The 18,809-nt window shown below is 46.8% G+C and overlaps 1 protein-coding gene across 1 annotated transcript; it reads right to left on the bottom strand.

Moving 5' to 3' along the window:
• Nucleotides 1-5,423: 5,423 nt before the first annotated feature.
• LOC106629476 (uncharacterized) lies at nucleotides 5,424-9,321 on the bottom strand. Its single transcript, XM_014268281.3, has 2 exons — nucleotides 8,668-9,321; nucleotides 5,424-8,311 (listed from the first exon to the last, which is right to left on the bottom strand). The coding sequence occupies exons 1-2, from the start codon at nucleotides 9,023-9,025 to the stop codon at nucleotides 8,112-8,114; spliced, it is 558 nt and encodes a 185-aa protein (XP_014123756.2). The 5' UTR covers nucleotides 9,026-9,321; the 3' UTR covers nucleotides 5,424-8,111.
• Between the last annotated feature and the right edge of the window lie 9,488 nt (nucleotides 9,322-18,809).

Raw genomic sequence — 18,809 nt, 5'->3', positions numbered from 1 at the left:
CTCCTCTAGATATTTAATTTGTTATGCCAGAGTCTGTCTGGTCCACAGTTGGAACTGGCATCACAGAGGGACGAGCATGTCAGGGAGAGCAGTCAAAGACTATGTAAATGCTATCCAGGTGTGCATCTAAGCTAGAACGAAAATAGTACCCTCTTGAAAACTGCCCCTTCTGTGTGAAGAGGACTCAAGCATTTAAGGAGTGGTATGAGATGTTTTATAAAACTTGCTTCGCTATCTTGTTTTTTCCTGCCCCTGTTCCAGGTAAATGTGGAGTTTCCATCAAAGCAGCAGTCCCTGGAGCAGGCTGCCTATAAACTGTACCTCCTGCCCAGATCCTTGGCTGTAGTGGAATGGATTGTATGTCTAGGGAATGATTTTATAAAGCTAGGCCTAACCTGGAATTTCCTCTAGTTTCCCACCTACTCTGAGGATAAAATTCCCTTCAAAGCCACAGTGAGCTGGTGGAACAGGCTGGGCTGGAGACATTCTGTGGATGGAGTGGGGCTGAAGTGGAGCTCATAGTGGGAGGTGGAGACACAGCCTCCAAACTGGGGAGGTTTGCACCAAGTGGGCCTCTCTTAGACACAGTCACTGCACAGCAGGCCGAAGCCAGCCTTCCTCATGGAAAGGTGAGCCAGCCCAGAAAGTTCTCTTGTCAGCTGCCCTGATGTGTGGAATGCCGGAGGTGCCCAAAGTGGTTACGCTGCCTGGCAGCACATGGACACGTCAGCTGGTGGCTGTGGGGAAGGCTGAGCTGGAGGAAGGGCCTGGTGACTTGGAGTGTTTATATCTGCGCTGCAGGCCCGTGTGCACTGCTCTGTGTTTGCCTGCTGGGTTGGGCGCTTGCAGCAGAGCTCCCACATGGCACAGGGCACTCCTGACCTTTCCCTGCTGTACCCATGGCACTCACCTGCGCCTTGTGCCAGGCCTGGCAAGCCTCACCATTTCCTGCTGGGACAGTGTGCTGCCTGGAAGGGCCAGGTGGGGTTTTGTGTGAGGGGAAGGAGGGCATTTGCCCTCCTATGCCAGTGGTGCAGAGGGCATTTCCCTCGTGCCCAGGTTTGTGCCCCAGAAGCCGCTGCATTTGCTTTCAGTTTCCTTCTCTGGGTGCCACGCTGCGAGGGTGCAAGCGAGCAAGAACCTCGTGAGGAGGGATAAGCCCAAGCTTCTGCTGACTCATCCTGTGGGAAAGGCCAGAGTGGCTGGCTCGCAGCCGGCCCTCTGGGCACGTGGACTCTTTCCTGGGCTGGAGGGTAAGAGGAGGAGCTTTGTGGTATACCAGTTTTCCATTTGCCTTGGGACCCTTTTTTCCCTATCCTTCTCCCCTGCACACAGCCATGATGCTGAGGGATGCTGCAGAGTCTCTGCTGTTGTGTAGTGAAACTGCAAGGCATAAAACCAGCAGGTTGGGAAGGAGATGGATGGGAAGCTTTGGGATGGTGTCCTCTCAAGCTTGGTTCAGCACATCTGTCCACAGCTGGAGCCTGGCTTCTCCCCCCAGGGCTGCATGGTGAAAAGGAAGAAGATATTTTCAGTCATTATTTCCTCTGCCTTTCCGCTCCCCCTGCTGTCACCAGTGCTGGGCCAGCCCAGCTCCCCTCCTCTCTTTCACTGACTCCCCCTTATCCATCTCCCTGTCTGTCCTGACTTCTCCAACACATGGCCTGAGCTGGGGTCAAACCTCCAAGCAGCCTGGCTCATGTAAGATTAGTCTTTCATATCTTTAATTGAAATCTAAATTGCCACAGTCAGTAGCTAACTAAAGAGGAATACAAAAGCAAGAAGACACAATGAACTTACCTGTAAATGGATTAGTACATGTGACTTCATTTATCCACCAAGACTTGAGAAGTACTAGAAAATTTTTACTTCTCTCAATTGTGAAAGCCTTAGGGAACAGGAAAATGAGGAACTTGAAACATGGTTCTACCTAAAAAGTTGCATTTCATTTCTCTTTTTTTTTTTACAGCTTTGCTGCTCTCCTGCTCCCTGTTAGCATCACTGAATGCAATCTGAATAGGGTCTGTGATTCTGGTGTATCTGTTCCTTCATCTCTATTTCCAGGAATGTATCAAAAATGCCACTTTACCACATTTGGCCAGATGCTAATGGTCACTGTCCCCAAGCTGGGGTGTTATAAAGGAGAAGGTTCCCGCAGGCCACCCTGGAGTCTGTGGCTGGCCAGGAGCAGGGCAGGCAGTGGCTGGTGTGACACCCATGAACATAGAGAAGCGATGCCACAGGGCAGCACATCACTGCGATGACAAAAAGAAGTGAAACCTTCCCAGGCCATGGTGCTGGCCTCACTTTGGGGTGCCCATGGCCATGCAGCATCAGCACAGAGCCAGCCATAGCTGCACGGATGGCATGTCCACCCTGCTGCCTCTGTGCTGCCAGTCCCTGGCCCATGCCTTCTTGCCTGGTGCTGGGAGATTTTTGGTCCAGCATTTGGGTGCTTGATTTTTTCCTTTCTATGCAATACTGGGTTGCACAACTGCTTTTGCTGTCCCTTCTTCCTGTGTCCAGGAGCCTCCTACCTATAGATGCCTGCAGAGCGAATGATCTGCCTTATCTAGGACTGATTCCCCACCACTTATGTTAAATGAGGTGTTTCTTCTTCCCAGGAGCATGGCTGAAACCAGACTGTCTCCATCAGCCTTTAGTAAAAGCCTGTTTTGGACTCTGCTTATAGGGAAAACCAGTCATTACTTCCTCTTTCACGTAGCTGTGTTTATCAAAGCACCTGACCCAGCTAAAAGACTTCAGGAATTAATAATGATTGCAATAATTAAGTTATTTTCCTTTACAAACCCCCTCACTTTTAATGATGATATGAAAGAACTTTTCATGCAAATAAACATCATTCCCTAAAACAAGGAGTTGCCCTTCCATCCCATAGACTGTAAAGCTGTGACTAAAAGGATATTTTGTGTCGGTCAGGGTATTTTGTGAAGTTAGTCAATATTAAATGCAGAATTTCCTGCATTTTCACTGATAGTTGCATATGTGCTGGCCTCACCCCTCTGTGCAGCTGAATCAGTCTGATACCGGTGCACTGAGCAAACAAGTTACCTGGTTCTGAAATTCCTTGGATTTTTCCCTACATGCCAAAGCCATTTCCTTGTGTGATGTGCTACAGTGATGCTGGATAATGTCCAGTGTCCAGCTGCTCTTGTCAAAAGTTTCCTCCCTAATTCCTGATCCCAAGCAGGGCAGACATGACTGTGGCCTCCTGCCTTTGTTGCAGCTTTGTCACATCCCTGTCAGGAGCACAAAGGGAAAGGTGAAAACAGGATGCTGTCCCTTAATTTCTGCCATACTGTAGGGGGCTGGAATCCCTGCTTGGACCCAGAATCTGAGGGAGGTAGTGCCAGCATCCTATTATTGTCCTTATTCAGGGGTGATGCTGAAAGTAATTTTTTTCCACTAAGATTTGCGAGCTGGCCTGTCCACTACAAAAAGTTTCCTTGCCCCTTCAAGTGATGACCATGTCATGAGGGAGCTGAGCTTCTGAACCTCATGGTGCTCCCACCATCCTTCTGTGGGGATGAGGGAATGACACCAAAGCCACCAAAGATGAAATGGCTGAAGATGAAATGGCTGAAACAGTTTTATTTGTGGTCACTACCATTTAATGGGATATCTCCTGTTGCTGAAGGAGTGACAGCAACCTCCATGCTTTCAGAGGGCTGGTGAGAATTGCATTTTAAAGAGGGCATGCGTGAGAAGGCAGGGCAGCCTTGGTGTGGCCTGTTTTTACACGGGCCAGACAATGTCCTGACGCACTTGGGTGAGGACCCTTGTTTACAGCTGTAACAGATTTTGGGACTATTGCTCACTGACAGTCCCACCATCAGACAGTCACCTGCTTGAGGGGAAACCCTGCCAGACTGAAAGGCAATGCATTATATCCCCAGCTCTTCCTGCCCGGCCTCCTTACGCCTCTGTGGATGCACATCATGCCCTCACACCCTCTTGTGTTAATGGGAGGAAAGTGATTCAACTTAGTCCCATCCAGCAGTGTCTACTAAAAATAATGAGCAGCATATGAGACATTGTTTTTCAGCTGATTTGCAAAAACATCTCATGAGCGGAAGAGGAAGTATCTCCTTGTCTGGCACTTTGTTTGGGAAATACCACTTGTGCATCCAGTCTCAGGTGTGAAGGCATGAGCTGGCTGAGGGGGCCAGGCTGGTTTTCACTTGGGGGACCACAGAGCAAACACAACCCAGCACTGCACTCCAGCCAGTGCTTTGGTAAATGGAGAGCTTTATAGGGTGGCAACTCTGTCAGTTTGCTTCGCCAGGTGGGTTTGTTTTGCTTTTTTGATATCAGATGCTTGTGAGTGAGTCAAGTGGATTTAGATTGCAATGCCAGTGATAGGAGTGATAGGATTTTTTTTCCCCCTGCCCTTTAGGGAGGAGCAGGTCACAAGCATCATGCTATGTAGGTGACTGGACACTGCTCTGGTGGGCTGCAGAGGGGCCAGACTCCATTGGGAAGCAGGTGAGAGTGTCTGAATGTTTTCACAAGTCTGATCAGTCATGCAAGTATGATTTGCTGGTGAAACTTTGCAAACCCAGACCTCTGTGCTGCACCTACGGTAGCACTTTTCACCAGACTGATGCCCTCCAAAGTAAAAGTCTTCCTGGCTTCTGCTGATGACTAAGTGGGAAAGAACAGGGAGTTGCATCTCTTTGGGTTTTTTTCCTGGTTATTAGAAACAAGTCTGTTTGGCCCAGAAGTTATTAATCCTCCTTGCACTGGGAACGTGAGCTACAGGGAGGGTGCCTGTGAAGCTGGGAAAAAGCATCAGGGTGAGTGAGCAGGGAGTCTGCTAACGTGCTTGGTGTAACAGGGGAGGACCTCAAGCACTCATCTGCACAGACACATCTTTGGGTCCCAGCAGTAGGGAAGAAAAATGTGGTCTGAGCTATCCCCCTGCTATTCCCTTGTGATAAGCAGCATCACTTCCCACTCCTCCCAATCTCCAGCTTCAAACCATGGAGAAAGTAAAACTTTGCCTGACAAAATGCTGTATTCCTTTCTGGCTGCATCTTGGACAAAACCCTTGACTTGGATGTCTATCCTTTACAAGGAACACTCCTTTGCAAAGCTGCAGCTACTCTGGTAGAAGTAATGGGCCCCCAGTGCCACCCAAACATTCTGCAGCCATTAGTTAACAAGAAATACTAGAATACGTGTCTCATTTTGAAGTTCAAGGTCATGGTTATGTTTTATTTTTCTTTTTAAAGGCAGAAGGCAAAGCCTAACCTACCAAAGCATACCTGGTGGCACTTTGCTCTTGCCCTCCTGCTTTTGCCTGCTGACATGGAAGCATGGAAGGAATTTGCATAATAAAGCCATGCTTTTGCAATCCACAAAAGAAAACCCGAGTGACAGAAACCTTTGTGACTCATTTTTCTTGTAAACACTTTGTATTTATTATCTTAGCAAGAACTCAAGACATACATGCGTGAGGGGTACAGCAGCACATCTGGCACGCATCCAGAACAGGCCTTAAGGAAAACAAACTCATGTTGATAAAGTCAAAAGCAGATCCTTTGCAGAAGTAACAAAAGAAATCTAGGGTGGACATCAGCAAGCACTTGGTCATATACTGGCACTGACCTCTTGCATCTGTGCCTTTTTCCTGAGTTCCTGTTGAACACTGCCATTCTTGACAATGCATAGAAAAACCTAAAGCATTTCAAAAAAAAGCAAATAGTCTTTGCATAACCAGGCAGACAAATACTGTGCTAACAGTACACTTGGATATCCCCATGACAATGCATTTATGATATACTTTTTTTGGTAATATTTATATGTGCTACAGCCTGAAGAACAGGGCACGTTCTACAACTCCACACCTCGTTTCCTGTAGATTTTGCAAGCAGCATGCATTGAACAGAACAGTTTTATTCACATACTTTTCAGCTACTAATGTGAATGCTAGTGCTGAATTCTTCTGAGAGTTCCAGACAGGCATGGTCATTGTTCAGTGTCCTTGATGAAGATCCCAAGACTCCACCAAGCACAGGATATACAACAGCAACCCTTCTTATGAAGCTGGAGCTGTCTTTGATGAAGTTTTGCCCAGCTGGATGCAATGCTAGCCTGGGAGCTGGTGTCCTGCTGGTCTGAAACTCTTTATTTTTTAGTACCTGAAAAACTGACCTATGTACATGTCAGTAAAATGCACTGCTTTGCAGTATAGGATAAATAACAACTATTTTTGAAATATTGTGTTCTCCCTGAAAAGGTACTGGCTAGCTTAGAGGGGAAGGGAACAATGCATGTGGCTCAAGCCAAGAGCAAAGCTCCCTGTAATGCCACTGGGATGGATGGGGTTAAGTCTTCCACGTGGAAAGAAGGCAAAGTCAGTCAGCTTCTGCTCAGTGACAGAAGTCAGTGTCAATACAGCCCCTGCACAGCTTGTTGTGAGAGTGACCAGAGTTACAAAATGACAACTTTGCAAAGGCAGATTAGGAAGATATAACGGAAAAATAAATTATAAATACAAACAAGAATTCACCACAAGACAGGAGAAGACATAATTTGAATAGACACAAATAACAAAGTGTAACTATACAGCCTTAAAAATTCAAATGTGCTTATGTACAAGGGTAGTTAAGAGAAGGAACTCTCACCAGTGACCTTAGAGGTAGCTATGAAACAGCTTCAGCCTTTTTCTTTCTATCTTGGACCCATGAAAAGTACTGTTTAGGATGGAGCCTGACATGAATGAAGTAGCAAAGTTACTGTTTGCCTTCACAGCAACAAACATGTTTAATTCAGCTCCTCTGAAGCCAGCCAAAGATAATATCCCCTCAGTGAGATGGGTCAATCCCACGTAAGCCCTCAGTGGTGAGGATGCATCACCATCCACTGGATGGGCTGCCACAGCTCCACCATTCTGGAACTGAGATGAGGAGGCCATGAAATGAAATGGAAAGAAAGTACAAGGTAAGAACCTTTATCCATAAGTATAATTAAACATTCAAAAATCTAAGGCTACTTTCTTGTACCACAGAAATGCTCAATTCTATTGATATTATTTCTTCAAAGAGAGGTAGTTGCTTTCTTTGAATAAATAACATTCTCAGCAAAACTTGACATTCAACTTTAGGATCTACTTCTATTGAAGTTATTTTGTTACTTATAAAGACACAGCAGAATTGTACTGTTATAAAAAAATTCTTTGTAATATTGAAAGAATCCTTCCACAATTACCTATGTATCTGTGTAATGTATATTCAGATACATATCTTATGCCAAAGTATGCTTCCCTCTCTGAAGCATGACTTATTTCCTTTATCATCAGAAAATATTATTCTTTTTTTTGTTTATATAATACCGTTTTATATTTAGTTTTGTCATGTTTTGAACATTTTTTCATACTGTGTTTTGAGATTAAACAAACAGCTTTTGATGAATAGTTCTATTAAATATTCAATACATGCACTAGCAGTGCACACATTTATATTTTATGCATACATACTATATATATAAACTTATACTATATACTTATCCTATAGACTAGAACTATGCAACACTGTATTAATTCATAGAATTACAACTTTTAGTCTGCAAAACAACATCCTGTAACAATAATTTTCCAATAAAGATAGTGGTTGTCTTTAACAAATTTTAATAAACACCACTAGATCCCTGTCCAGCAGGATCCACACTTTAGAGAGGAGGAGCAGTCAAAGGTCAGCAACTGGCTTCTTATTCTGTGTGGTATGTGATCCCAGGTTCCAACAGACTGACACTTTTTTTTTGCTTCATCCTGTAGGCGGGCTGAGCTCCTCGGTGACACATGGCTGTGGGACATGAGGACCAGAGGGTGGCTGGGGAAACCAGGTTCCTGAAAGCGTTCTCAGACCATGGTGAAGGGCAAGTTCAGTCTTGTCCCAAATCTCCCCAGGTCACCAGCTCGCCCCAAGTCACCACTGCACAGTTTAGGGGCTCAGCCCATCATTATCTTTTTTCCCCAGCTGGCATTCATACGCCAGAATTGCTGTAACATTCTTCAGAGAAAACATGTGATAGCCATCCTCCAGCAGCTGCAGTCACCCAAATACAACGCAGCGAGATTTGAGGTTTCTTCATCTCCCAATGTCTGTGGAGCCTCTTCTTCCGAACCCACAAAGCCAAGGTGCTCTTCCGTTCCGCTCGCCGTGTCTGCGGGCAGCCCAAGTTCCGGGGCAGAAGATCTTGGCGAGCAGGTTCAGGAGCCTCTGCCGCAGGTCCCACCTGTCGCCGATGCGGGTCAGCTCCAGGGCGCACTCCACCGCCGCCTCTCGCCCTGCGGAAACGCGCCTGCTTAGCGCCTTCATCAGATCCCCACAGCACGGTACCTTTCTGCCCGATTTTTTACTTTTTCCTCATCACGAAGCACACCCCACCCCGCACCCTTTCTGCCCCCCACTCGCTGGGAGCAGCCGCTGGATCCTTCTCGCCTCCACACGGGCTCCCGCAGCCGCGCCGGGCGCTGGCCGCCCACCCGGTGCTGGAGCCGGCCAGCAGCGCCCGGGCGCAGGACGGTGTGTCCCTGCTCTGTCCCATCCCTGTCCCTGCTCTGTCCCGTCCCTGTCCCTGCTCTGTCCCGTCCCTGCCCCATACCAGGCGGTCCCGTCCCCCCTTTCCCTCGCCCTGCGGTACCTGCAGGAGCGGCAGGCGGCGCGGCTTTGCGCAGGGTCCGGCCAGGCATCATCGCGGCAGCGGGACGGGGCTCGGCGGGACGCGGAGCTCCGGGGCTCGGCGAGGTTCGGCACGGGGCGCCCAGGCTCGGCGGGGCACGGAGGGCCCAGGCTCGGTTCGGTGAGGCACGGAGCGCCCAGGCTCGGAGGGGCACGGAGGGCCCAGGCTCGGTTCGGCGGGGCACGGAGCGCTCGAGGTGCTCTCGGGCAGGCGGCAGCGGCGTTCTGCCGGCTCGGGGGCGGAGCACGGCGCTAAAAGCGCGGCTGCGAGTCCAGCGGGGATTTCCCTCGGCCCTGACGTAGCGAAAAGGCGCGGGCATCCCTCCCCCCGCGCCCGGCGGGCAGGCGGCGGCGTGCCCGGGCGGCGCGGGGCCACGGCCCGGACACCGCCCACGCCGCCCGCCCGGAGAGGGCTGCAGGGATGCGCTGTGCGGGGCAGGAGGAGACGGGAGGATGGGATGTGCGCGGGGCAGGCGAGGGGCAGGGATGCGGAGTGCTAAGGGAAAAGGGGATGGAGGTATGGGGTGGGCTTGTGGTGGGTCAGGGGAGATGAACCCAGATGCATCTTCTGGGTAAGAAGAGGAGAGGGGCGAGGTGGCCTTGCTCTAGGCAAAGAGAGATGGGAGAGTGGGCTGTGCTTGTAGTGGTTCTGGAAAGATGGACAGGGTTGCAATGATGATGCTGAGGAAGAAGAGGTGGAAGGATGGAAAGTGCTTGAACAAGCAGAAGAAACAGATAGGGTGTGTTATTATCACAGAAGTTTAGAATAGCTTGATTTGGAAGGGATTTCTTAAAGGTTGTCTAGATCAGCCACATTGTATTTTGTTGCTTGTAGCCACAAAGACAGAAAGATCTTCAACTAGATCAGGTTGCTCTAAGCCCCATTCAACCTAACCCTCGATGTTTCCCAGGATGGAACATCCACCACCTCTCCGGGCAACCTGTGCTGGTATTTCACCATACAAATGCAAAACTTCTTCCTTATAGTTAATCTAATCAATGCACTACTAGTTTAAATCATTACCCTTTGTCCTATTGCAAAAGGCCCTTCTAAAATATCTGTCCCAGATTTTCTTCTAGGCCTCCTCCAGGTAGTGGAAGCCTGCCATAAAGAATCCCCAGAGCCTCCTTTTCACCACGCTGGGCAACCCCAATTCTCTAAACCTTCTTTCTCTTCAAAGTGATGGTGACCTTGCCCTCAAACCAAGCATGGGGAAACAAGCTAGCCCATACTCATGTACCATTTGAAACCACTTGGGGCCACCCCCCACTGCTGGATCTTCCCTGTGGCAGTGCAGGGTCTGCATGGCATGGCTCTGGCTTACACAAGCTCGGGCACACTTACCTGTGCTGGCTGTAATTTTAGATGCTCTTGCTTTTCACAAGAAGCAAGAGCTGGAAAAAAGTCACCCTCATGTCTTTGTGATTGCTGCTCCATGTTGGGAGAGCTGCCAGTGATAAGTGGATCTCTCATCTGCCTCCCCTCTCTCAGAGAGTTGATATTTCGTGTTGTGACACATGCCATGGACTTCTGCTTTTAGGGGAAAATTAAAACTGCTTGATGTAAAGAAAGCACAGATGGGTCAGACATAACAAAGAAAGGACTGATTTGTGGCTGCAAGTCAGTAAATTACTACCTCTCCCATCAAAACACAACTTAAAATGTCATAGTGTAATACAGACCCACAACAGGATGTTGAGAGACTCCATTCTATGGGATAGGAGCCTGTGTCAAGTATCTAGAAATGCTAATGACTTTGAAGTTCCATTAAAAGGGGAATCGTCACCAGCTCAGTGCGGAGAGCCTTTCCCCTGCTATTTCCCAGAATGATGGCACACTTGGAACATGGCCGATTTCCCTCCCTGTGTAGGACACCTCAGCCCCTTGGTGCCTGACAGGAGGCAGCTGGCACAGTGGTGCTGCAGGGGTGGCATGTGCGAGGGGCAGTGGTGTGAGCTCACAGAGAGGGCACTCTCAGGGTGAGATGTCTACATGAAAGCTATAGCTGGATGAAGATTTTGCAAGGCCAAAACAGTAAACTGGCTCTGTCAGCACCACACAGTGCACCCTGCCAGATTGTGGCCTGGTGTCAGAGCAGCTCAGGTTGGCCACAGAGAAGTTTCTAATGTTTTTGAGGATGTATTGCCTTTGTCTCACAGCTGGTATAAAACCTATATGGCATTGTGGGCTAATTTCCTTGACCTGATGTGCTTGGGGTCCCTTCTGCTGTAGGAACACTGCTGTTAGTAACTCAGCCCTGTTCAGGCAGAGCTGGCCTTTGACAGTCATTTCTCTTATATAAGAAACTGTGTCTTCAAAACAAGTTTGTTGGGTTTTAGGAGATGGCAAGGCAGGTAAACAGGTCAGGAGGATGTTTGCATGATGCGTCATCCCTCGTGAAGGAGGTGTGGTGGTCCGTAGCATGCTATGCCCGGGGCTGCATCTCACAGCCACAGTCCAATCGCTGCTCCACAAATCATGGAAGTCACTCCAGAATGTGAGCACAAGGGACTGGGGCCTTATTGAGACTGCCCCCTTACTAGGGGGCCCACATGCCCCTCCTGTCCTACTCAGTGCCAGGCAGTGCCCAATGCAGGTGAAGCACCCACAGACTCAAGCCATGAGGTCGTGCTGGTCTCTTGTGCTGCTCGCACGTGTGTGTGACTTTGCACATTTATTTTGCATGTTTAGACAGAGCCAGGTATGACCTGAGGCTTGTTCATCTTTGTGAATCTGGAGACAGATGAAATCCTTGGGTAAATTATTTAAATTACTCTTCCTCTAGTGAAGCCAAAACCAAATTAACCTCAATCCTGTCCTGCTCAGCAACACTTCCTCACCCTGAAGGCAGATAAGCTTAAAGGGCAGCTTGTCTCTATACCCCTGCAGCCACACAAAGAGATGGGCCCTTCTTTTGGGTGTATGTGGGAGAGATTCTTTCCTAGCAGGGCAGCTGGGCACAAATCAGTGGGATAGTTGAGTTGAGAGGATTAATTTATTTTCTTTGTTTTATTTTAAAGTAGTGTTAAAAATGGGATAATAGGTAATAAAGGATACAATGTAATACAGAAGGATAAAATGTAATAAAAAAGGGCACACTTCAGCCTGCAAAATGGGTTAATAGACCAACCTGTGAGCCTGAGTCTCTCAAGTTTGCTTGTCTCCCTCTTGCTGCAGTCAGAGCCGTGTGTCTGAGTGCAGTGGTGTAATGCAGGGAGACCCACTGCTGTTTAGAGGGGAATTGCCTTAATTTCCAGATCTGGCCCACATCCTCACAGGGTTTTCCTGGTGTATGAGGGAGTTACTGATGTGTAAATCACAGCCCATTTTGGCGGGAACAGCGCACGGTGGGGCTGCTGCTAATTATAGGATTGTGCAATAGGGCTGAGCGAAAAGAAGTAGATTGTGGTTTCAAAAGCCACTGGCAAGGTCTGATGTTTTCTTGTTTCGATTCCTCTAAATAAAGAAGTGTAAATGTGGAAAGCACAGACCCCTGGGAATCTGCTCTACCAGCAGCCACAAAAGTTGTTTTTTGCTGGGGCCACACTTAGCAGGACCACAGGTCACCAGATGGGCACAGCCATGGCAGGGCGCAAAGCAGCAGCCCAAGGAGCACTGCCCAGCTGTAGCTGCTGTTCAGTTTATTTCTGCTTAGTACCATTCAAAGTTATTGCAATTACACAGCTGAGAAGAGAAAATCATCTTTAGATAATGTGGCCCAAGCTTCACTGGTGTGGGTGATGTGGTTTTATCGGGAACGTGTCCATAAAAGACAGCATGTGACATGCTCTCACCACACATAACAACAGTGGGCAGGCATGCTGGAAGGAAATAGAATGTTGCAGAAACGAAATCAAGAGTGGGGGAGAAAGGAAACTAGTTTTTTTTCTCTGAACTCAGTTATTTGTGCTGAATCACTTTCAAGCTCTTTCTGCACCTTACTCTAAGATCTCAAATAAATCTCTGATACTGCTTCATCATTGGAGTTTATCTTCTCATCTTCTCAAGACTGGTGTTGACAGTTCTTGTGTTAACTGAGAGGCTGTTTGTTTTTCTGTCTCCCTTTTCCCGTTTCTGCAGACTGCAGAGTCGACAGTTCCTGTTGATCTGTGTGTGTCTCTGCACTGATCAGGAAACTTGGCTCTATTGTCAGGAGTACAAACCAAGGTCATTTCAGGAAAGTGCAGTGGCATGTGGCCATGGGCCATGCTGAGAGGGTGAGGAGAGCCATGGATAAGTTTTTGTTTGTTTGTTTTTGTGGTGTTTTTCGTTGGCTTTGGTTTTTGGTTTTGGTGTTTTTTTGCTTTTGTTGTGTTTTTGTTGGTGGTGGTTGTTTGGTTTTGGGTTTTTTTTTGCCAGGGTTTTTTTCATAAATCATTCAAATTCTCTGGTTTGCTCTTCTCAGGCTCCTTTCCTCCAGGGATCTCTCACTGTTACAAGTAAAGCTTCCTAAATCCTCCAGCCTTAGGCATTAATCCCAACTTCTCTTTTCAGAGAAATGGCCTTGCTCTCTGTTAATAATATTCTGATGGCAACCGCAGTAAAACTTTGGCCTCCAGCAGCTACTGCTGCCGACACCTCAGCTGTGGTGAGGGAAAAGGTTAATGCAGCTTTCAGTAGTTGAGTGAAATACTCCAGCTAATTTGACTTTGATTTGACAATGTGATTCCATACCACCCAGGAAAAGAAACTAAGAAGAACAGCACATCCACTGCTGGGATATAACCCTGCTTGTGCAGATCTCATGCTCTGTTTAAATGTTACCTAATGCCCCACAATTTAATCTTAGACTCTCCCTCCTATGCTGTTCTCTCTTGCCTGCTTCCCTTGAAAGTTTAAATGCATAATTTTCTTAGTAAAAAGTTAACTATATAGTTGATCATGTATCACAGTACTCTGTCATTGCCGGATGGTTAAATACACACCTTTTCCTCTGTGACTACCTCTGTGCAAAGCAGGCAGCAGTAATCCATTACTTGCAAAATGCTGCTGAAGAATTACTCATATGTGTCTGATCTGGTGCCCATCCAAGACAGAATGGGCCAGCGAGCACTCCTGCTGAGAGCAGTAACATTTTTTTGAGGATGAGGTTGAATAGCAGAGACTCCTTGATATAGCTGGAATGTAAGAAAGTTTGTATTTTATGCTCTTTAATCAAGAGGTATTTTTAAGGAACTTTTGTTGACATAATTTTCCTGGTCTTAGGCTAAGATCAGTTTTAAATTAGGTGGAGCAGATTATCTGGTGAACTGAATATTCTGTAAAAGCAGAAAGCAGAGCTCCTGCAGGTGGCTCCTTGTAAAGTCATTCCCAATTCATCCTCTTAGTAGTCACCAAAAAGGTTTCTAGCTTTCTAAAAAGGTTGTAAGAGATGGAAAGATTCACAAGGTACTTTGTTAAGTGGGTTTTAGCACCTGTGAAATTGACAACACTCTCATAAAAGCCAGTCTTTGCAACTGCTATCCAGAGGTAGGAGTTAGTAAAGTAAATATTGGCGTTGATCACTGTTTATGAGGCTGGTATTTGCTGAAGATCTCTCCTCCATGTGTGTAGGTGTCTGTGCAAACGCCAGGCATAGTGTTAGCACAGCTGTGCCATTACTGCTGGGTTTTTGGAGAGGTCCTCCCTTGGACAGTGACTGCGGCTGTTTTCTGTCTTGCTATCTTTGCTCAGAATGTGAATGTGCTCCATTTCTGAAATTCTTTATTGCTTCCTGCTCTGCCAGATCTTTTTCGGGTTCTGGCTCCCTTGTTCTTCTGGTTCCCTTGTTTCCTGCACCTCCCCCACATTTTGTCATAATTTTTGTGTATAGTCAATGCAGCAGGCGTGGGGTTGAAAAAAAGGGAAATCTCATTTGTGAGACAGTTGCTGCTTTGCTGGGATGCCACTGCCTTGCAGCTGAGGCAGCAACCTGGTAACCCCCACAGGGCTCGTTATTGGTGACTTGCTGTGAATCTAAAGTGAAGTCTAACAGGAGATTAGAGAATCGAAGCAACCTTTTCTGGACACCAGCATGGTGATCAGGGATTCCCAGTGTAACACAGCGCCAGTTCCTCAGTGCTGCAGTGTCTCACCTGTACCTTTCCAATGCTCTCCAGGTGGGACAGGTGCTATTTTGCATGGGCAGATTTTCAGACTATTGTGAACAATGATTTCTTTGAGCTGGGTGAGCTGGGTTTTGGAAGTGCCTCTTTTGAACAATCTCTGTTTGGATAAAGAACTCCTTAGTGCACCTAAATCTCACAAAACCAACATGAAGTGGAAAAGGTTTTAAATGGAACACCTCTCCTATGAGGAAAGGCTGAGAGAGATGGAATTGTTCAGTGGGGTGCAGAGAAGGCTTAGGAGTGACCTAACTTTGACCTTCCAGTAGCTGAAGGGAGCTGACAAAAACAACCAAGAGGGAGTTTTTATAAGGGCAAGTAGCAACAGGACAAGGGGGAATGGCTTCAAACTGAAGGAGAGTGGGTTTGGATGAGATATTAGGATGAAATTCTTTACTGTGAGGGTGGTGAGGAACTGGAACAGGCTGCCCAGAGAAGCTGTGGATGCCCCATCCCTGGAAGTGCTCAAGACCTGCTTGAATGGTTTTCTGAGCAATCTGGTCTGGTAGGAGGCGCTCCTGTCCATGGCAGAGGGATTGGAACAAGATCTTTAAGGGCCCTTCCAACCCAAGCCTTTCTATGATTCTGTGAACTTAGAGCAAGAGAGAAAAAGATTTAACAAGAGAATGCAGGGACTGAACCAAGGTGGAATATATTATCTTTCGTGAAGCAAAATTCTCTTGAAATTTTTAGGGCTTTAAAAAGCGTTTTGGTATTTCATTCACTCTAAAGATTAGAACTATACATTTGAATAAGATAGGTGGTATGTTCAATATAATAAGTATAGGATGTCCTCTACCATTTGAATTGTCTGTGATTTATGTGAATAAGCCATTAGGTGTGTTTGGTACATCCTGAGGCCATGTCCTTGCTATAGTAAAGAAAAAAAAGAGAATATGATTTAGGCTTCCCTTCAAAATGTCTATTTAGGAAAAAAAAAGGCACAATGAAAAGTATGAGACTTTATTGTGAGTAGATAATCACAGCCCAGACCTCAGGACTTGGCAGGACCATAGGAGCAGGTTGTTCTACTCCAAACACACACACACACACACACACACACACACACACACGCACGCACACTCTCTCTCTGTTGTTATGTATCCATTTTAGGAGGTTGCAGTGAATTCTAGCAGCCTCCTGCCACCAGAACAATGCCAGGGGATGCTGGACCATTTCCATTTCAGGATCTTCATGCTGCATTGTGGCTGTGTGAAACCTCTACACGAGAGGTCCCTTTGTGGGTTGTGCTGGTAGAGAAGCAGCAAAGGCTGAAACTGTGTCTTGGTAAAAGCTGGCAGGGTGGTAACCAACTGTGAAGGCAGAGGGACCACTTGAATCATCACTAGTCTGACAACAAATTCAATTATGAGAATGCTGACAGCATCCAATGTTGTGAGGTAGTTTCACTTTTAAACTTCATGACTGACAGCACTGAAACGAGCTCATTTCCGTTTCTATTTTTGATTTGTAGACACACACACAGAGGAGAAGAAGAGGCTGACTTTTTCTGCCTTTTCTGAAGCGGAGACAAAAGCCTCCCAGGAGATGGGAAGTCCCCTGCAGTTGCTCTGCAGACAAGCCCCAGGAGACTTGGGCATGAGGGGCTGCAAGAAAAAATGTGTTGATGGCGATGACCTTGCACAGAAATGGAAGGAAGCTTGTTCCTTCCTGTCAGAAAGGAGTCCCTTTGGGCTCCCAGTGCTTTCTCTGCCCCCAGGGAAGAGGAGGAGATGGCGGATGTGGTTGGACAGAGTGGTCAGACACAGAGAGGAGTGCTGTCCTCCCTGAGCTCCTGTTGCCATGCTGACCTAGCCATTGGATGCATCCACATCTTGGCTTCAGGAGCGCCCTGCTATGGGGGAGCAGCTCCATGCACCATCAGCTGTAGATCATAATCCCCTCTTTGCTAAGTCTACCCCACATTTGAGATCCTGCTTGGTGTTTTTTTCCAGGTGACATCATGGAATGCAAAACCAGCACAGAGCTGGTTTTCCATATCCATGCTGGCTCTGCACATAGAGATGAACTTCTGCCTTGCATCCATAACTTTGTGTTGTGAGAGGTGTGTCTCCTCACAGAGTGAACACTTTGGCTGTGGTTGTGCTGCAGAGGGATGTTGGTTACTGGTGTAAGAGGCAAAGCTGGGAGGATGACCTTTGGCATTAAGAGTGCAAACAAAAAAGTGAGAAATAACAAGTCTCCCTTCAAGGGTAAGGACACCGTGTTCTTCCTCACCAGAGACCTCTCTGCAGATGCACCGGCTGACTCCAAAGAGAATAAAGGAGAAGTAAATAGGGGAAACAGAAAAAAGAGAGTTGCACTTAACAACAAACTATTTTTTTGTACTTTACAACCTGTTTCTATTCTCTGAACCCCATGTGCTATGGGAAAGATCTATGCCAGCTGCTCCATGCCACCCTCATGGGTGTGAGTGCTTTGTGTGTGCCTGTGCCCTGTCAGGACTGTCACCATTCCCACCTTTTCCACTTGTGCAGGTGAGGAGTGGAGGAGTGTGGGTGCCCAGAAGGAGAAAACAGAAGGGGGACAGTCTGACCAAGGGTGGGGGTTGTGTCCCACAGGTGCAGGTGTAGGAGCTGACCTCACGTGACAGCATCTTGGGCTGCATCCTGTTTTGTGGTCATGATGCCATCCACCCTGCCTATTTCATCATCTTGTGGTGGGCTATGGTGTGTGCAACTGCAGAAAAGTGCTCACAGGCTGTGACTCTGGAAGGAGCTCTCAATCTGCAAAGGCACAGGAAGTCAGAGTTTCTTTTGTTGTTTCTTTTTTGTGTGGTTGTTTTAAGGTTTTCTGGGTTTTTTTTTTCTTTTCTGTTTTGGTTTTTTTTTTGTTGTTGTTGTTTTTTGTTTTGTTTTGGGTTTTTGCTTGCTTTTGTGGGGGTGTTTTTTGGGGTTTTTGTTTTGGTTTTTTTTTTTTGTTGTTTCTTTATTCTGTGAGCTGTTTTGGTTTTAACACGGCAATTTTCTTGTCAGGTGTTTTCAGGTGTCCAGCAGGGGAGAAGCTGCTGTGGTTATGGCAGAGCATGGTGATGGAAAGGAAGAGGTGAGGGAAACTCTGTGCTGAGGAGGAGACAAAGGACCTTGGGGAAGGGGTGAGAGGTGGAGAAGCCTACCTGAAGTCCCAGGGTGTGGGACCAGTTGGTCTCAGGACTGGCAATGTATCATTGCCCTCTGAGCTGCATGTTCCTGCTGCCCAGCAGATGCCACATGAGACAGAAATCATACTATATGTAGCAATTGTGGCATCTGGGTCTCCACCCAGGAGTTCACAGGCTCACAGAACTGCAGATCTGGCCAAAAAAATTGGCAGTGATAGTATCAAGTCTAAAAACCCAGGAGGCTCAGATGAGAAATACCCACAGAAGTTTGGATGCTCAGTCGAATTAAATAACGTCAACTTTCAGTTTTGGCTAAGGGCTGACTCACTGCGAAAACCACCTTTTTTTGTGGTATCTCAGTGATTGTCAAAAATTGGAAAATGACATCATCCCTCGAAACAACAAGTGAAATACCTTGTCAGGCTTTTAAAAGCCTCCGTTAAAAATGTCTTCACATTGTATACGTGAAAACAGACTCACAAGAGCCATCAGTCAATGACTCATTTCAGTTCTGGGTAGCACAGAGAAACTCTAGAAGCCCTCTTTGTGAATTTATCCCCCAAATTATGAAGCATGTACAGTAAGCAACACACTGAATTGGCATCTCTAAAAATCATTGCATCTATCCGTGGTATTTTTCACAGTGCCTGTTTCTGATTTTTTTACTTCAGAAGAAGTTTTTATTTTCTTTTTTTAAGATTTTTTTTATTTGTAATGTGTTTTGAGCAGTAGTTCTGGGATTTGAACAGCAGTTTGTCTCTTTCTTCTGAATCATGTCCCAAAAATCAACTGCATCCAAAAATTAAAGCAAAAAATTGCATTTAAGTACTTCTGGTAAACAGTAACCATACTGATCTTCTAATTTTTTGGTCTAGCTA

This window comes from Zonotrichia albicollis, chromosome Z, assembly GCF_047830755.1.
Source record: "Zonotrichia albicollis isolate bZonAlb1 chromosome Z, bZonAlb1.hap1, whole genome shotgun sequence".
In the NCBI taxonomy this organism is placed as follows: domain Eukaryota; kingdom Metazoa; phylum Chordata; class Aves; order Passeriformes; family Passerellidae; genus Zonotrichia; species Zonotrichia albicollis.
Note: the sequence above shows the minus strand (reverse complement) of the source record. Positions and strands in the feature narration are given on the sequence as shown.